Consider the following 18,868-nt stretch of genomic DNA (forward strand, 5'->3'; position numbering starts at 1 on the left):
CTTCTTAGTTTTCATAATTATACAAGCTATGTACAATTATTCTATCCATTTCACAGATGAGGAAACTGAGGCTCAAAGAGGTGAATTAATTTACCCGAAGTCACACAGTATTTAATGGCAGAGCTGTGATTTGCACCAAGTGGTATCTGAGAGGTAGCCTGGTTCAGAGGCTTAGTACTAGATGAGAAACAACAACAACAACAACAACAACAACAAAAAAATAGATTTTGGCCCTCACTTTGTGGGCAAGTCACCTAATCCTTCTGAAATTTAGCTTTGCATCTGCAAAATGCTGGACATTATTTTCCCAACTTCTTTTGGTGGTTGTGAGAATAAGTGGGTGGGAACTAATGGTTATACAGAAAATGTCTATCAGGGCCCGGGTTCACAGGCTTTACCCCATTTTTGGTGAATTATAATGAATTTTATCTTTTTAAAATTCCCTTCCGAGTTGTCTAAATTTTCCACAAAAAGTGTGTTTTTCTTCCACAAATTAAAAAAGTCTACAAAAATTTTTTGTATTTTTCTTTTTTCTTTTTTTTTAAAGATTTTATTTATTCATTTGACAGACAGAGATCACAAGGAGGCAGAGAGGCAGGCAGAGAGAGAGGAGGAAGCAGGTTCCCCGCTGAGCAGAGAGCCCGATGTGGGGCTCGATCCCAGGACCCTGGCTGGGATCATGACCTGAGCCGAAGGCAGAGGCCTCAACCCACTGAGCCACCCAGGCACCCCCAAAATTTTTTGTATTTTTCCAATTTTAGTGGGAATTGATTGATGGACACCAATTTTTTTTTTTTCAATGACTATAGCTTTATAGGATAGCTTGAAATCAGGAATTGTGATGCTTCCTGTTTTATTCTTCTTTCTCAAGATTTCTTTGGCTATTTGGGATCTTTTGTGATTTTAGGAGTGCTTTTTCTACTTCTGTACAAAAATGCCGTTGGAATTTTCACAGGGATTGAACTGGTTGAAAAAGATGGCTTTGGTAGTATTGACATTTTAACAATGTTAGTTCTTCCAATCCATGAACATGGAATATCTTTCCATTTATTTGTGTCTTCTTCAATTTCTTTCACTGATGTCTTATTAGTTTTCAGAGATCTTTCACTTAGTTAAGTTTATCCCCAAGTATTTCATCCCCCCCCCCAAGATTGATTTATTTGAGAGAGAAAGAGAGAATGTGTGTGCACAAGGGGGAGGAGCAGAGGGAGACGGAGGGAAAGAATCCTAAGCAGACTTCCCCTGAGCATAGGACCAGAGGCAGGGCTGTATCTCAGAACCCTGAGATTATGACCTGAGCTGAAACTAAGAGTCGGATGCTTAACTGACTGAGCCACCCAGGTGCTCCATTATTGTTTTTGATGCTGTTGCAAATAGAATTGATTTCTTTATTTCTTTTTCAGATAATTCAGAGTTAAAATATTGTTAATCCTTACAACAACTGTTAGGTAGATTATCTTATAAGCATTTTAGAAGAGAGGTGATTACAGAGAAAAGGAGTAACAGATTTAGTTGGGAAGCCACTGAGAAAGGAACTGAACTCAGTTCTGTCTGACTCCAAAATCTCAGTTCCTGTCCCTCCATGGAGGGCAAGTTCTCCATCCTGAGAGGGTACTTCAAGTAAATTATTAAAATAACTTTAGGTAAATTCTGTCTCTATAGATCTACCTATTCTGAACATTTTATATAAGTTCAGTAATACATAAAAATGTTTAGCTTCTTTCATTCAGTGTAATGTTTTCAAGGTTCACCCATGTTGTAAGTATATTAGTATTTCATTACTTTTTCTGGTTCAACAATAATTTATTGTATAGGTAGACCACATTTTGTTTATCCATTCATCAGTTGATGGGCTCTTGGGTTGCTTCCACTTTTGCTGCTATGAACATTCGTATACAAGTTTTTCTGTGGACACATGTTTTCATTTTTTGGGTGAAATGGAGTGAACTTGCTTGGTCAAAGGGTTTCATTACCTTCTATAAGCCTCAGATTGACCTTCAAAGTAAGAACTAACTACTTTTGCCTTGAGCAAACTAAAACTCAGGTGTATTTCACTTGCCCAAGGCTACACAGTGAGTAAATGGTGGAGCAGGGCTTGGAACCCAGGCCATCTAACTCAGATTCCATGCTTATCATGCCTCTGGGTCTCTGGACTTGTGTTTTACTAAAGAGGTAGTATAATCCATCAGCTACTGAGTCTCAAAAAACTGGTCCAGGCTCCTCTGTCCACAGGTAACCCAGCCAGGAATGGAATCTGAGGAGCCCAACCGAGGATTAGCTAAGTATCTTATTCATCTTGTGGGGTGACCAAGGATCTGGGGAACAAAGAGGAGGCCCAAGGTTAGGTCTTTTGAAGCATCCCCAAAGATTTAATCCATTTTTGTGATAGTTTCTCCTGGACGAGGCTGGCTTAAGAATAAAATAAACATGAGCTCCTGGAGGTAGTATGTGGCTAGAACATGGGCTCTGCAGGTCAACTGCCTGGGAGGGAGGAAGCCCCCATCACCTCTTTGTACCTGTGATCCCCATTAATGCCATACCCTGCTCTGAGGGCTAGTCAAGTACTGACTTATCAGGTTCCCCCAAAGAGTTTTGAGAATGGGGAGTAGGATAAGACATCCTAGTACAGGACTCCAGAGGTGCCTTGAGGAGTGAAACATGTCTGTGCCAGGAACCCAGTCCAGATCCTTGCTGGATACAGGGGGGAAGTGGAACCAAGAAGGGATACTCCAAAAGTTACTCCTGTAGGATCTGACCCTAGGGGCTGGGGAAGGAATTATGGGGCACTTAAATCCCTCACTGATACTCTCCATTTTGATATCGCATTTTGTTCCTTTTTGTTCTAACTAAATAATTGAGCAGTGGGTGGTTCAAAGTCTGCAATTCTCACTCAGGACCATGGGTGTGTTTTGTGCGCTGCCGCACAAAACTCATTGCCTGGCACGTAGTAGGTAAGGCTGTCCCAGAAAATGCAAAAATCCCAGTTAAATTTGGATTTTAAACAAAATACGAATTATTTTATTTATGTCCTGCTTGTTCATCTAAAATTCAAACTGAACTGCACTTCCTGTATTTTATCTGTTAAATCTGCCAAGCATAGTAGTAGGATCGCGAAAAGTGTTTGCACAATTTGCCCTGGCTGTGCCCTAAACTTGTGGTGTGACCGTTTGGCCAGCGCTGCGACCCTCTCTGGGCCTCGCTTTCTCTGTCTGAAAAGGGGGGAGTTCGGACAGCGACCACAGTGCAGGGATCGCCAATGCAGCAAAGTGCTGGGTGAACTGCCAAAGAGCAGAGAAGGAGCTCCGGTGGAGCATACATCTCCGGACTGGGCACCGCGCAAGACTCCCAACAGCAAGGCGGGGGAAGCCCCGATCCCGCCCCTGAGTCGCTGGGGCGGGCACGAGGCTGTCGCCATGGATACACTGGTAGCCTGGAGAGCCCCTCCCCCACAAGGCCACGCATTTCCGCTGCGTTGGAGCCTTCTGATTGGACGGCCTCCTGGACGCTACCACCGGCCCTGAGCCCGCTAAGGGGTGGGGGCAGGGTGTTGTCCTCGTGGGACCTGTGCCCTGAAGACCTGTGCTTGTGGCCTCTCTCTCTAGGGAGGATGGGTTTTCTGCCTCAGGTCGGAAGAGTGTCCACTGCTACTCCTACTAGAGCTTATGTTCATTCCTCTCCCTGAAAAAGGAAGAGGGGGCGGAAAAGTCGGCAACGCCCCCTCCGGAGCCCATTCGGTCCCAAGATCTGGAGCACCGGAAGTGTTGGCGACGTGTCAGTGCGCCCTACTCTAAACCTTCCCTCCTAGGCCACCTTTCCTATTCAGCTGCGGGATTCCGGGGCCGCCTGGGCGCTGCACCCCGCCACTTCCGCATTGAACCGCCGCTTCAACCGAACTCCCAACCTCTGCGCGCGCTCTCTCTCGAGCCTGATGGTTGGGCCGGCGCCTGGGAGTAGCCACGCCCTTCCCCTCGCCTGGCAGCCAATGGACGGGCGTTTCCCGGCGGGGTGATGGGTAATTAATGAGGGTCGGGCGCTGATTGGCTGCAGGATCGTGGCCGGGGGCTGGGCGACGGGGTAGGTTGTTCCTGAGGTGGGAGGCGGCACCCGTGGCTGAGAAGGAGGCCTGAGAGCGACATGTCCCCGGCGGCTGAGGCAGAGCGGCTCGTGGCGCTGTCTTTCTGAGTCGGGGCGGTCTGGCGGCCGGCTGAGGACGAGGGTCGGCGGAGGCTGCCCTCGCTGTGGTGGCCGCCATGCTGGGGGCCCGGGCGGTTGAAGGAGCCGCCGTGGCGCTCCTGCGACTGCTACTGCTGCTGCTGCTGCCGGCGCTCCCGGGGCCGGGGCTCGGTGTGGTCGGCTCGGCAGGGGCCGGGCTCCCCGAGAGCGTCATTTGGGCCGTCAACGCGGGCGGCGAGGCGCATGTGGACGTGCACGGGATCCACTTCCGCAAGGACCCTTTGGAAGGCCGGGTGGGCCGAGGTGAGAGCCCCTCAGCCGAGCCGTGGGATCAGGGCCTGCCGTGCTGGGCGCAGCCGGCTGAGGGCTGCGGGCCCTGAGCTCCTTCCTCGACCCTGGGGCCACGTCTCTGGAGCCAAGTCTCTCTGCAGTTTGCTCAGGGACCCGGTCTGAGCTCAGAGCCTGGCGCTGACTCGAAGCTGCGAAGAACGATTGAGGCAGAGTTGGCGAGAAGTTATATTTGGACCTCACATCCTGCATTTTCTTAACCCCTCACTTCCACCCTATCTGGGAAAGTAAAGTCGAGGGCGGCCTCCTGCTACCTCGAGGCCTCACGGGTTGTCGGTTATCGGAGTCCCAGGCTGGGATGGTTTTGCTCTCCTATCAAGACGGTTCCTGGTAGATTCCTGCTATCCCAGAAACCAGCCACTTTCCTTACCCCTTCTGCAGGAGCGGGGCTTGATCCTTAGCCTAGAAAGGAATCTTCGAAGAGGATGGGCCAGGAGAGTTTGATTGTAGTCTCCTCCGCGCCCCCCTCCCCTTTAGAGCTGGGAATCTGTGTGCTTAAAGGTGGAAGTTGAGGCCCCTCAGAGGGTGGTTTATATTGAAGCCATCCTGCACGTGAGGCTGATTAAGTGTGTCAACCAGTCCGCCAGTGTAAGATCTTGAGTATTGTGTCCCACAGTGTGTAGATCCTGTCCTGAGCGGCTTTGAAAGGTAGGATTTCAGTATATGGGAAAAATGATTTTGACTCAACTGAGGAGCAACAGCAGTTTTTAGAGAGCTGCGCAGTTCTCAAAGCTAGTGTAATAATAGCCGGCGGAGCTGGTTAAAAATGCAAATTCTGGGCCTGATAGATTAAACCCACGTTTCTGCACCAGGAGCTTTTGATGTTGGTCATCCCCAGACCAGACTTTGGGAAAAAATCTGCCCTAGACTCTGTATCTTCTGTAAATGGGATTGGACAACAGTTTAAGAGGGAAGCTCCTTGCTTCGTGTGTTGGAAGGAGATTTATGTTGTATGCTGGGTTCAGAGGCTGCCAGATTGGCAGTACGCCATCTCCAGAAAACCAAGAGACAGACTTTCTCTCATTCTTTCCACGATGCCCAGATTTGGCTCTTGCTTTTAGGAAAGGGTTTAACTTCGTTCTTCCAAGATAATTGGAGTGTCCTGGAGTTTGTTCTATTAGTGAGTTTATTGCTTCCATACATGTGAGAGTGTTGGGACACAGGGCTGTTTTCTGAAGTTCTATGTTTGTCTTGGAATTTAGTTAGCCCTGGCATGTAGGTCTCAGTAGCCTGGGTTCAGCTGAGTCAGGGCTCCAATCTTTAGCAAGCTGTAACAGCAGCCAAAGCCAGACTTCACAGAAGCAGGAGGTCATTACTATCTCCATCCTGGACCCTTCCTCTTTCTTCATGGGTGTGGGCAGGGAGGAAGGAGCCCTTGAGGAAACTCGAGACCGTTTGTGGACTTTGCCTCTTGAGATAGCAGTGGTGAGGACAGCGTGCAGATGGTTTCTTTCACTTAACAGATACCAGGCTTCACGTAGGTTACATTATCCTGTTAGGTTTATTGTGTGGAGGAAAAAGCTGAGAATACAGGTTTAGTTCCCAGCTTCTCTTATTCGGAAATCCTGGTTTTAATTTGCTGGTGTAGGTGATTTTGGGGGTGGGAAGGGGGATGTGCTGTTGCTGGTCAGCATTCAGTGAGGCTAGGTCTACATTCTTTTTTTTTTTTTTTTTTTTTAAAGATTTTATTTATTTATTTGACAGAGAGAGATCACAAGCAGGCAGAGAGGCAGGCAGAGAGAGAGGAGGAAGCAGGCTCCCTGCTGAGCAGAGAGCCCCATGCGGGGCTCGATCCCAGGACTCTGAGATCATGACCTGAGCCGAAGGCAGCGGCTTAACCCACTGAGCCACCCAGGCGCCACCTAGGCTCTACATTCTTGAGGTTATTGGTTCATGGTTGCAGTCTTTGGAGTTTATTGTAGCAGGTAAAATTACACGAGACCTATCCAAGCCCATGTGTACCGGAGCCCTATCTTGGACCCCGGCCTTTGGGGCACTCTATAAACAGAGAGGTCCCTTGCTCCACTCCATCAGAGTATGGCAAACGTGGACTGTGAATTGTAGCAGTAGGAAAGGATAGACAAGGAGTAGAGGCTCGTCGTCAGCTGCAGCTTGGACCAGCCTATTGCAAGGTTGTGCTTACTGGGTTCCTGAGAGTAATTTTTGGTGGCCTTAGATCTGGGCCTGAAATGTGATTCAGCTTTCACTCTCAGGAGGCAGCTCTCTAATTTGTTTCTGTGCTAAGGAGTTGGCACCACCAAGGAAGGGTAGCTGTTCACTCTGCCTTCCCTTCTCTGGCACTGGTTAGGAGGGGTGTGCCACGTTCTTGGAGACCCTTGCTTCATGCGGCTTTTTACACTGGTTGCAGGAGGAACTGCTGTTTTATTTCCTTTACCACATGCCTGTGGTATTGCTTCTAGTGTGCTGAAGAAAGTTCATTTTATGTTGACTGAATTCAGGTATTTGTTGCCAAGTTAATCCAGATAAGGGTTTGGCCTGCTTTTGAACTTGGTGTTTCTCTGTAGTGTCTTTGTAGTTCAGCATTCTTGTAACTGTGAGTGGCCTAGGGCACCTAGTGGCTTTTGCTTTCATAGACACTCCATAATATTTATTCAATTTCATTCTGCCTTGAGGATAGCTAGTGCTCATCGGAGATACTTATAGCCTGGGAAAGGCTTTTTCAACTTGTGTGCTTCACCAGATGGGAGTACCACTATGCTTCGGCAGTGCTCAACTTGGGTTTTTTGGCATGCTGAACGTTCTAGGTTCTTTTCAACTTGCTCATTCTGGGTTCCTCCTGAGTGAGGAGGAAAAGACTTCATTATTTGGCCTGAGAGCATAGAACTTGGCTTGGTTTTAGGAGAGGCTGTTTCCTCTTCATAGAAAGATACCTGCTGGTCATTTGTATGACCTTGAAAAACATGATTTACCTCTGTGGGCTTTGTTTTCTTTTTTTAGTATAACTTACCATTGTTTTAGAAGTCAGTGGCCCCCATCTGAAAACTGTCCTTTGGGTTAAAGTGTCTCCTTTCTGTGCTTGATGACCTTTTACATGAAGTTACAGCTAGGGGACATCATAGTTCCAGAGGAGTAAAAGGGTGGCTTAGAGCATGAGCCCAACAGATTACTAATTCAGCAAGCCTAAGGAAGACCCTTTGCTGGGCAACCTTCCTTTTGGCTGGGGAGGGATCTGGCTTTGGGGAGAATGGAACTTAAAAGTGGATGAGAGAGTCACTGCTCCTTCTGATTTGCTCAAGGCTTGGGATTTGTTTAGAATTCTCTCCCTATACTGTCACCTAAGAGGCAGGCTTCATCTGCAGTGCCCTCCAAGTAGCAGAATTTCATAGGTAGAGAATTCAGATCGGTGGTATGCCCCATTTTACAGGTGATAAAAGACCTGGAGAAAATAATTCTGTTCCAGATCACATCATAGGCGGCAGAGCCAGAATTCAGATCCAGGCCTGTCTTACAGGAAAACAGGCTGAATTTTTCAAGCAGCCTGGCTCCTCCATTGTCCTGAACTAAGCAGGAGCAGACAAAATGTAGGCCCTTTGGCCTCCTTCCTTTCTGGTTAACTGGCTGAATTCTATTGGGCCAGTTTCAGCAGTATGGTGATTATGTACACTTCACTGTATTTTAGAGAAATCTGTTTAGCTGTGAATACATAAAGTCTAAGGAAGAAAGAAAAATGTCCTTTTTGCCGCTGTGTCTCTTGGGACTTAGGCAAATGCAACTTTACATGTGGCAGATCTCCTGGGAAAGCGACTTGGGTTTTAAAGGGAAAATATTTAAAGCTAATTCCATGATTGTTAAGTAGTTTTTACTCACATGGCTGAGTTTTCTTAGTTGTGAGACTAAGGCTGTTACAGATTACATTACTGTCAGTTTTTCACTTTTTCCACTCGGCAGGAAAAAAAAAAGATTCCCCACACATGCACAACATTTTGTGTGTATCTAAAAAACAAATCTGGTTAATGTTCAAATTTGTAGAAATCATGGTTCTCATGGAAGAAGGAAATTCTTAGAACTCAAGTGGAAGAGAAATAGCAGTTTTTTAATCTTTATGGGTTTGTGCCCTTGTGGTTTGAGCCTGGGAAAGAGCTGAGGCATGTTGGCAGTGCATCCTTTGTAGTGCTTCTTAGCACCCTTCTTTGATTTCTTGAGAAGAAGTAAGAAGGAAAAAGTCTGAAGACAAAAGTGCAAGGAGTTTCCTGTTGCATTGTCTCATCAGGTCCATCTGATGTCATGGCTAACTGTTCACTTACAGGAACTAACAGTTATGTTTATTTTTTTGAGGGCTTGACCTTAGTCACTGGCTCTTTTAGTTACTCTTTTACCTCCCTTGGAGATAAAAGATCCCCTTGGAGTTTTGGTGGTTCAGAAAATAAAGCTCCAGGGATGACTGCTCATGGACATCTCCCAAAGGATCTAGGTGCCAAATGTCTTCAGAGTCCCTGTGTGAGACTGGAAGGTGGTCTTGAAATCTTAATTCCAGGCTGGAGGAGAGACTGAGCCTGTACCAAAATCACTGCAAAGTCTGTAGTTAGAAAGTAGATTTATGGAGCACTGGAAAGCCTCATTGTGCTTACATGATAAAGGAATCAGAGAAGCTACTTTTGGAAGGAGGAAGCATAACTGTTCATCTCTGGGGCTAGAGTATGGTTGGTGTCTTATGTTTGAGGAAAGACCCCAGTCTACTTTGTTACGGGGCAGGAGACTGACCCAGGGTATGTAACTTTTTACCTTTTTTTTTTTTTTTTTTTTTAGTGTAAACTCTATCCCCAAAATGGGGCTTGAATATTCATGACTCTGAGATCTAGAGCTGCATGCTCTACCAGCTGCGCCACCCAGGCGTTTTTTTTTACTTTTACCCTGCAATAAGCCTTGTCAGTCTGTGAAATGGGAAAGGTGGCTCCCCAAGGACTTCGGCATCTTAGGCCAAAGGTGCCATTGGAACTTGGCAGATTTTTTTCTTGCTAGGCTGGCTCTAGCCCTGTGCTGAGAATAGCGTGGCTTCACTGGTCCGCAGGTACCTCCTTTGTTGTTGTTTGTTCGTTCAGCAAATCATACTGGTTCCTGCTTATGTGCCAGCCACCTTGTTAGGTGCTGGGGACACAATAGGAACTTTTTTCCTTCAAAACTTTTAACTTAAACCAAAGGTTTAACTGGAGGAATGTGCAAGAGAGAATAGGTGACATTGAGTATTTTTGAGTTTGTGAGAAGTTAGGTACTTACACGTAAAGGAAATTAACATCACACCCTTCTTTTTATGAGCATGTTTTTCTTTACCAGCTTTGGAACTCTGTGAATGAAAATTATAAAAAGCGGCTAACCTTTTACTTACAGTAAAAACAATGCAGAAATGACTTTCCTAACATAAACTGTTTTAGACTCTTGCGCTTCTCTGAATTGAAAAAAAAAAACAAAACATTTTTTGAACTTAATCGTCTTGCAGAGTTCTTGGCCATCCCCCCTGTTTTATGAGGTTTCTCTGAAGCTCCTGTTTTCAGGGAGTCAGGAGCTGTAGCTATCGCCTGTAGTTTTCCTGTCACTCTGTGCAGTTGAGGAAAGTCATTTTAATAGGTTTTTTAAAAGTTCTGCTCTGAGGGTTAGGGAGCTTTTGGGATTATTAGTGTTTGGTTTCTTTCACTTTATTCTTCCTTGGTAGTGGCTCTCTGATTCTTGCCTTTGTGTCCGGTCTCTTTAGAGCTAGGCAGAGAAGGGGTAGTCCTTTACCCTGGGAGGATTACTAGCATTGCCCTGGGAATGGCAGTTCTGGGGTCTCTGCTCTTTTTGTGTGCCTTGCCTCTGATGTGGTCTCTCTTTGTTTTTTGTCCCCAGCCTCTGACTATGGTATGAAACTGCCAATCCTGCGTTCCAACCCAGAGGACCAGATCCTGTATCAAACAGAGCGGTACAATGAGGAGACTTTTGGCTATGAAGTGCCCGTTAAAGAAGAGGGGGACTACGTGCTGGTGTTGAAATTTGCTGAGGTCTACTTTGCACAGTCCCAGCAGAAGGTGAGGCCTGGTCAGTGGGACATTGCCACTCTTGGATAGTCCCCTGCTATGGGCCAGAGAATGTAAGAGCCTCCCCAGAAGGGAGGAACAGGTGAGCTTTGAGGAAAAGCTGGATTCCTTCTGCCCCTAGAGAAGCAATGTCCCATAGCTCACAAGGCTGCATCTGCCCTGGGGGTTGGTGACAGAGGCAATGCCAGAATCTTACTATTTTTGGCAATTTTTTTTTTTTTTAAGATTTTATTTATTTATTTGACAGACAGAGATCACAAGTAGGCAGAGAGGCAGGCAGAGAGAGAGGGGGAAGCAGGCTCCCTGCTGAGCAGAGAGCCCGATGCAGGGCTCGATCCCAGGACCCTGGGATCATGACCTGAGCTGAAAGCAGAGGCTTTAACCCACTGAGCCACCCAGGCGCCCCCTATTTTTGGCAATTAACCGATCCCGATTGTCCTTCTCGATTGTTAGCGCCTTCTTGATTTTAGCCTAATTTTTTTCCTGTCTCTTCTTGTGAATTTCCTTCTGTTCATGTCGAGCTTTTTTTTATATTCTTCGTTCCCTAAGGCCAGTATGAGATCTGGACAGTGAAAGAACATGGCTTTGATTTAGCTCATGTAAAGAAATCTGTACCCTTGACTGTGTCCAGCCCTGTCATTTAAAAAATTATTTCTGAACTTGAAGCCCGGGCAGGTATATGATGTCCAGCTGCTAAAGGGGTATGAAGCTAATGGTTTTGACATTGTCTCTCTTTTTTTTTAATCATGGGAGGTATTTGATGTGCGATTGAATGGCCATGTCGTGGTGAAGGACTTGGATATCTTTGATCGTGTTGGGCACAGCACAGCTCATGATGAAATCATCCCTATGAGCATCAGAAAGGGGAAGCTGAGTGTCCAAGGGGAGGTGTCCACCTTCACAGGGAAACTTTACATCGAGTTTGTTAAGGTAATGTCTTCCCTCTGCCCTCCAGCGGAGTAAATGTTTAAAAGGAATGGGTGCAGGGGAATGTTTATTGCCGTGTGGTGCTGACCATAGTTTCCCGTTTCCTAGGGGTACTATGATAATCCGAAAGTTTGTGCACTCTACATCATGGCTGGGACAGTGGATGGTAAGTGGCATTTTAACCTTTAACCTTCTTTTTCCCTTGGGGTGAAGGATATAGTTGAGGAAACCCTTGGGGAAATAATTTAGCTGATCACTCTTTTTTTTTTTTTTTTTTAAAGATTTAATTTATTTATTTGTCAGAGAGAGAGCGAGAGCGAGCACAGGCAGACAGAGTGGAAGGCAGAGTCAGAGGGAGAGGGAGAAGCAGGCTCCCTGCGGAGCAAGGAGCCTGATGTGGGACTCGATCCAGGACGCTGGGATCATGACCTGAGCGGCAGGCAGCTGCTTAACCAACTGAGCCACCCAGGCGTCCCTAGCTGATCACTCTTGAGAGAACACTTAAAGCCAAACTGTGGGGAGTTTGGATGGGGATGAAGTGCAGTGTGGTGCTGGCCATAAGCTTTGGAGTAAGCTCTGTTGTTTAAATTTTGCTGTTCCCACTTAATCAGGTCTTTGGTTTTGGACAAATTCCTTTAACTTCACTGTAAATTTGGCCTAATAATGGTACCTATTAGTGTGCACTGACCCTTGTAGTCTTTTGGAATTGCCTAAATTGTCCTTTTGCGTCTTGGTATGCTCTGAGAGTCCAGAATTGCTGGGCTGCACTAGACAGGAGTTCAATTACCAATGTCTCCTGGTCCTTGGGACCAAGCCTTAGGGTGTATCGCTTTCTCAGCGTTGTGATGATCCTGCCCGCCAGCTTCTCAGGCTGGTTTTTTGCAGGGAAAGCTTGTGTCTTAGTGACTTTTCTCCTCCATTCCGCCTCTGTACGTTTTCCCAGCTCTTCCTGAATGCACCAGGGAGCTCATCCTGTTGTCTTGATGTGTCCCCAGATGCGGCATTCTGACATCTAGGCAGATGTCCTGCCACAAAGACAGATTTGTAGCTTGAGTCCCTGAGGAGGAGGCAGAGCAGAGGGGTAGTGTGTGCTGACAACCCAAGGCTTTGTGGCTCAGCCTTTCCTCAGTTGCTGGGTGGATCAGAAAGGGAGTGTGGGATTGTGGAGGCTGCAGGAGGGATTTGAAAAGGTTAAGTTTTGGGTGTCGGGTCATTGTCTCTGTTCAGTCTGATTCTCCCGTGGTTCTGAAAATATAGGACAGGAAGGGGAGATAGCGAGCCTCCCCGGGCATAGGGCTTTTACTGTGCTTTAGTTAAATCTAAAGAAGAGTACTGTTTGCAGCAATCTGCTATTCTCTCTAGGCCAGCAGCTATTTCTGCTACTTCTCTTTTTTCCTGTGGACCCCGCTTAGGTCACATCATCTCTTTATTGTGGCTCATTTATGGCTCTTAAGGGTCTCACTTAAATGCTGTGGGTCTTACCTAACAGGTGTCTGTTTTCTTGTGTCAGATGTACCAAAGCTGCAGCCTCATCCAGGACTGGAGAAGAAAGAGGAGGAAGAGGAAGAAGAAGAATACGATGAAGGGTCTAATCTCAAAAGACAGACCAATAAGAACCGGGTGCAGTCAGGCCCCCGCACGCCCAACCCCTATGCCTCAGACAACAGCAGCCTCATGTTTCCCATCCTGGTGGCCTTCGGAGTCTTCATTCCAACCCTTTTCTGCCTCTGCCGGTTGTGAGAACAAATACCATCCTGAACTGGGTGGAGGGGTGAGGGAAAGAAACCAAACATACTGGTTTTGGTTTCTGTATTTTTTCACAGTGATTAACAAAACAAACAAAAAACACATACAAAAATTAAAGGAGAAAAAAAGAGGCAGAGTGGGTAGAGAGCAGCCCTCATCCACCACTGGTCCCAGCCCTGCTTCAGTCCTTGTGCTCTCTTTGTGGCTGGCCCCAGCCGTCTCTTTCCTCTCCAGGGTACTTAGGGTAAAGTGGATCCTACACGTTCAAGGATCCTAGTCTGCACACCTAGTGGAAAGGACTCTGAACCCAGAGCAAACACGGTTCCTTTTTTTTTTTTAGATTAGAAATTAACAGCAGGGAAATGTCATCTTATTACCTGAGAAGACCAGCACTGGGAGTTGGGTATGTTCTGAAGTGATGTCTAGATAAGTTTTCAGATGTCCTGGGATTGAAAGTGTGTGTGCTTTGTGTACGTGTGAAGGTGTATAATTTGTATGATAAAGACGAAAACAGAGGGGGATTAAAGAAAACAAGAAAGAAAAGTAGATACTCCCTTACTTGGAAGCCTTTCTGGTTTCAGCCCAATGATGGTTCCACCTTCAGTGTTTGCGCTTTGTCATTGCCTGTCTCCCTGACATGTGCCAGTTAGAGGACTGTCTGGTATCCAAGACGATTAGTTTATGTCAGGTCCTCAAGTTGCCTCTGACTTGTTACCACAACAAATCATTTTGATTTCAGTGCCTGTTGGGGACTTGATTTCCTCTCATTTTTCACCCCCTTAATCTGGCTCATTTGAAATCTCTCTCAGTCATCCCGCTAAGTTAATGCCAAGAAGGGAAGGAGACATGGGGATCTGAGGTTCCCTTTGCTTGAATGTCTTATCCTCTACCGTCTCACCTTGTTGGTACCTCCCTCCCTGGATCTCTGAGCCAGCAGCCAGGAGGACCTGACCCAGCAGTTCTTTTACTGGCCCCTCTGTAGGGTCTTGCTGCCAGGGGACAGGGATGCTTTCCAGCCTGCAGCAACAGAACACTTGACCTTAAAAGTCTTTTCTGGCCTCTGGATTAGAAAAGGCTTACGTTAGCATAACTTAAGAGCCACCTCAGAGACTTGAACCCTACTAAGTGACTGACCACTGTTTAGAGTGTCTAGTACCTGATGTACATTTATTCCCATCTTGTGTCTCTGGCACAAGTCAACCAGTTTTGATTCATGCCCAGGGCTGTCCCACAGAACTAGACCGATTGTCTGTATATGGCCCAGGGGCGCCTCTCACTGATCTTAATAGTATACCCCTGTGCCCTTTCATCTCCCTATCCAAGTTACATTTGGGTTCTTGGTGTGACGGGGCTGAAGTTCTGCCCATAGTCCACCATAGTCCTGGCAGCTTTGAAGCCAACCTTAGCATCTAAGCATCTGTCTTAAATTCCCTGGAAAAACTTCTGCAGGAAATGAAGCTTCCCTGTTCCCTTCCTTTCTGGTCGCTGTTACCCTTTTCCCAGTTAGGCAGCAATGAGGGAGCACCCAGCCAAGCTACAAGGAATTCTGTGAATGGAAGGCAGCAGGATTAGCTTCTGCTTGGGCTCGAGCAGCATAGAATCTCAAGACAAGGCTCATCGCTTTAGAATGTGTTTAATTTTGTCTTTCTTGTTTTCTTCAGTGTTTTTAAAGAGCTCCATATATTTGAACTATTCGTCATGTGACAAATTAAGTAGCCTTTGGGCTCATGTTCTGGGTTTTGACTCTTGATGAGTTACTCTGGGCCAGCATTTAGTCCTTAGAGTTGGAGCCCTTTATTTTAGCTGTGACTTAGGCCTCAGCAGTAGGGTATTGAGTCAGGCATCTGGATGGCTATGGCCTGAGGCTGTGCTAAGGGAACGCTCCTGGAGTGCTTCACAAAGCTCCCTGCTTTAAAGGATGACGTCTGTGGCCTTGGTCCTGGGGACACCCTGCCTGGGGCAGTGGACATCCTGACGATTAATTGGGCTCCCGACAGTGGCATCAGTTTCTCTTCCATCAGAACTCCCCACAGCTGTAGGCCACTGCCAGTGGAGTAGACGAGCTGGGGAAGGAGGGCGGGCTGCCTCCATTTTGCCTTGTTTGTTAGTTTGCCTGGGTCTCTGAGGAAGGAGGGGTCCCGCCTCCTCACCTCATCCCATTCCTTCAGTGACTCAGAGTCTCAGAAGGAAACTCTGGCTCCTGGGGCCATTTCCTAATGGTACTGTAAGCCAAGCAGCTTTGCTTCCAAGCCCACCCCTGTTTCCAAGCCCACTCCTTTCCCCTGAGCTCAGGGACAGGGATGGGCATTTTCCTCTACTTGTGTCCGAAAGGAAGGAACATCTCTCTATGGCTCACAAAAACGAAAGGAGAAGTGAGGAAACAGGAAGAAGTATGGTGGGGGCTGGGGTAGAGTCCCCTGGAGCCAAGCCCACCCAGCTAACAGAGCTGCCCAGGGCCAGTCACAACTGGCCCATGATGCTGAACTTGAAAGCTTTTTTTTTGTTTTTGTTTTTGTTTTTGTTTTTGGCTCCTCCAAGATGATATAGGTACATGAAGTTTAGGTTAAAGGGGTGGGGTGGGGCACTCTTTATTTTTATTTTTGTATTGTGTGTGTCACGAATTACTCTGTTCATCATTTGCTTTTTGCACTGTTTGTTCCCCTGCCTATATTTTGAGCTAGTGCTAGGACCAGGCGGCTATGCTGTAGGGAGTCTATCTAGGGTCGGGGAGGTGATGAGGGATGCCACTTAAGCCTGGAGAAAGGGAGATCTGGGCTATTCTCCTGGATCCATGCTCTCCTAGGTTTTTAGATTTCCCGGACCCCAGCTGGCCAAAGCCAAGAGCAGATGGCCAAGATGAAGCTCCTTTTTCGGTTCAGTTTCTGGGTGGACTACACAAAGATGTCTTCTGGGGATGGGCTGAGAGTGTGAGCCTAGTTCTGATTTGGGTCAGGGGCCAGCTGGCCATTTTGGGTTTTACTCATGCTGGCTGAAACGTTGTGCCAGGAAATAATCTGTGGGACACATGTCCTCTAAACCAGATCCATTTTCCCATAAAGTCTCCGCTATGGAGGAGAAGCTGCTCAGTGGATATCTTGAATTCTGGTGACTTGAAAGATGGTTATCTTCAAGTGTCAGCGGTGTCAGACTCCCAGGGGGGCCATAGGGCCTGCAGGGCCACTGGCTGGTTTTGAGAGTGTGACCTTGTTCTCTTTTTCCCCGCTGTTTGCGTAAGAGATACTGGCCTGAAATTGGGGGATCGCATTAGAGGTCAATTAAGCTTTGAAGAGATAAGGTGAAGTTTAAGTTTACCTCCCCCTTTCTGTGCCTGGAAACTGTTTAATCCAGTTTCAGAATTGTGTTTTGACTTCTTTATCTTTTTGGAGAAGCTTCTGTTTTAAGGAATTTCTCTTCCTTCTTATCCTGCCTCTGCTTTCTCCTGAGAAGGCCTGGCCATGGCTTCTAGAATCTCAGTTGAACTCCAGAAAACAACAGCAGTATTTTCCCTTTCCTAGCAGATAGACTCCTTTGTCTAGAAATTGGCTCACCTTGGGAAGTCCAGGGAAAGAGTCCACAAGTTCTCTACCCTCCCTGGAGATTGGGGCAGGACCCACCCCGGTCAGCACAGTGCCTTTTCCTCTCCTGCTCTGAGCCAGGGTGGGCATTCCCTCTAGATTCAGGTCTGGGCAGGGGTCTTACAGTCCCTGCTGTGGGGCTGCTTCCCCATCCCTCCCCCCTTACCCTTTGCTGGCTGGCTCTGACCTAATTCAAGTGTCTTCTTGCCTCGAGGAGCCTTAATGGCATCAAGTGGCAACATGTAATATTGTCCTCCATGTCTCTCCAAAGGACCTAGGAGAGCAGGTGAGCTTTCCAAAGTGAGAGACTAACAGATGCTCCTGTTCAAAAAGAGGGAAGGAGGAGATGCTTTGGGCCTCCTCCTGCTGTGGCCCTAGGGAAGGAGCCTGGGGTAAGGCTAAGTGGTAGTGCAGAAGCAGAATCAAACACCTGGGATGTGTTCAGAACTCTTAGAAGAAGTCTGCTTCTCTTCTATGGAAAGATCTAATTAGGGTTCAGAGAGCTCTAAGAAAATTGCAAAGAAGCCTTAATGTTCATGCTTCAGAGAGATCAGAGTAATTTTTCCCTATCCGTCCGAGCTCGGACTCTTTCTGTATTTAGACCTCTCCTGGGGCAAGAGGGCTAGATTTCCTCATTTTATTAGGAGACCAGATTGGCATCAGTGGGTCAGCTGCCCAGCTAGGGCGGGTTTCTTTGTACATGGGTGGCTTGCTGCCGATCTAGTTTGTCCTTCCCCAGCTGCCTTTTGGCTCGCCTGCCTTTGGTTGCCAAATCATTTTGATAAGAGCAGATGATTTGGGGACTGGCTGGGTTGGCAGGAAAAGAGCAGAATGGATCTCTTGGGACAGTCCACCCCCCCTCACCCCCCTGCCCCCCAGGAGTATAAAAACAAGGAGCCAGGATTGTGCTGGTAGCCGGGGAAACAGTAGTCCTGTTCTAGTTGGCAGGGAGGGCCCTGGCACCTCAAACATCCAGGCAGGCTTGTGAGATGGGGGCACATAGCACCAGGAGAAGCCGAACTTCATTCTCACCTCTATTTTGAGCTTCAGTGCGTTATTTCAGTATGAGGGAAAACAACAACAAACTGAAGTGTGCTTTCCGTCCTTTTAAAGGACAACTGTCGGGAAAGGAGAGCTGAGTTGCCAGGTGGGAGGGGAGAATTGGCAGGGAGATCTTCACGGCAAACCAGGAATGAGGCATTTTTGACTCTTCTCTTCCCTGGTGTGTCATGATCCAGGGAATGAAAAGAAATTTGACCCTGGATTAGTCCCCTCCTTGGATTTTCCTTCTACTATGTTCTCACGCACTAGGACCAGCTGCCCATTCTGAGCTCAGAGCAGCCTCTTCAACGATTACTGACCTAACCTGACTTGTCAGGAAACCCATCCCGCCCCTCCAGATCGGGCCTGGCTGCTCTATTCTGTACCAAGTACTGGAGAATAGTGTCAAGTTCTTAGTAGCCCTGGTAGCTCCTAGATTCCCATCTTCTCCCTGCAGAGGTCAAACCAACCCTTCATCTGTAGCCACAACATGCATTTGCAGCAGCACAGTGAGATGTGACTGAGGGGCTTTGAACCTGGCTGGCCCGGGAAAGCAGTAGGGGTGGATAGAGCTGTCTTTCCTTCTGGGCTTTCTCCAATGTCCCTACCCTTTACATGCCCCACCCTACTCCCACCAAAAAGTAAAAAAAATCAGGATGTTTTTCACTGTCCATTGCTTTGTGTTTTAATAAACAATTTGCAGTGACACTGTTGAGATTGAATTTGAACTTGATTGCAGAGAGATGAAGTGATGGGGTGGGAAAGGGGAAACCAAGGGGGCTCACTTGGCTGCAAAGGGCTCTCCTGTGACAAGTCTAAGGGCTTTTGCCCATTTCAGCCGGGATGTTTGGTTAAGGGAATGAAGTTCTGTAAAACTGCCTGGCCATTTCAGCCAGCAGTGCATTCAGGGAAAAATAAACAGTTGTTTTGTTTTCCACTTCACCACTACACCAGGACATGACTGTCTCCCTCCCAGTGCACATTTTTCCCTCAGCTTCCGTGACAGCCTGTGGACAGATCAAGCCCTGG

At 47.3% G+C, this 18,868-nt stretch overlaps 1 protein-coding gene across 2 annotated transcripts; it reads left to right on the forward strand.

The window, feature by feature from the left end:
• Positions 1–4,066: 4,066 nt before the first annotated feature.
• On the forward strand, positions 4,067–18,547 carry MLEC (malectin). 2 transcript variants are annotated; one of them, XM_004753377.3, is made up of 5 exons: positions 4,077–4,476; positions 10,363–10,541; positions 11,304–11,480; positions 11,586–11,643; positions 12,988–13,407. In XM_004753377.3, exons 1-5 carry the CDS (start codon positions 4,251–4,253, stop codon positions 13,215–13,217), a joined length of 870 nt encoding a protein of 289 aa, XP_004753434.1. In that variant the 5' UTR covers positions 4,077–4,250; the 3' UTR covers positions 13,218–13,407. The 2 variants fall into 2 exon arrangements, with proteins under 2 accessions (XP_012912083.1, XP_004753434.1); XM_013056629.2 differs by lacking the exons at positions 11,304–11,480; positions 11,586–11,643 and having other exon boundaries at positions 4,067–4,476; positions 12,988–18,547.
• Positions 18,548–18,868: the final 321 nt, after the last annotated feature.

Source organism: Mustela putorius, unplaced genomic scaffold (genome assembly GCF_011764305.1).
Source record: "Mustela putorius furo isolate JIRA1106 unplaced genomic scaffold, ASM1176430v1.1 tig00537248_pilon_pilon_pilon, whole genome shotgun sequence".
In the NCBI taxonomy this organism is placed as follows: domain Eukaryota; kingdom Metazoa; phylum Chordata; class Mammalia; order Carnivora; family Mustelidae; genus Mustela; species Mustela putorius.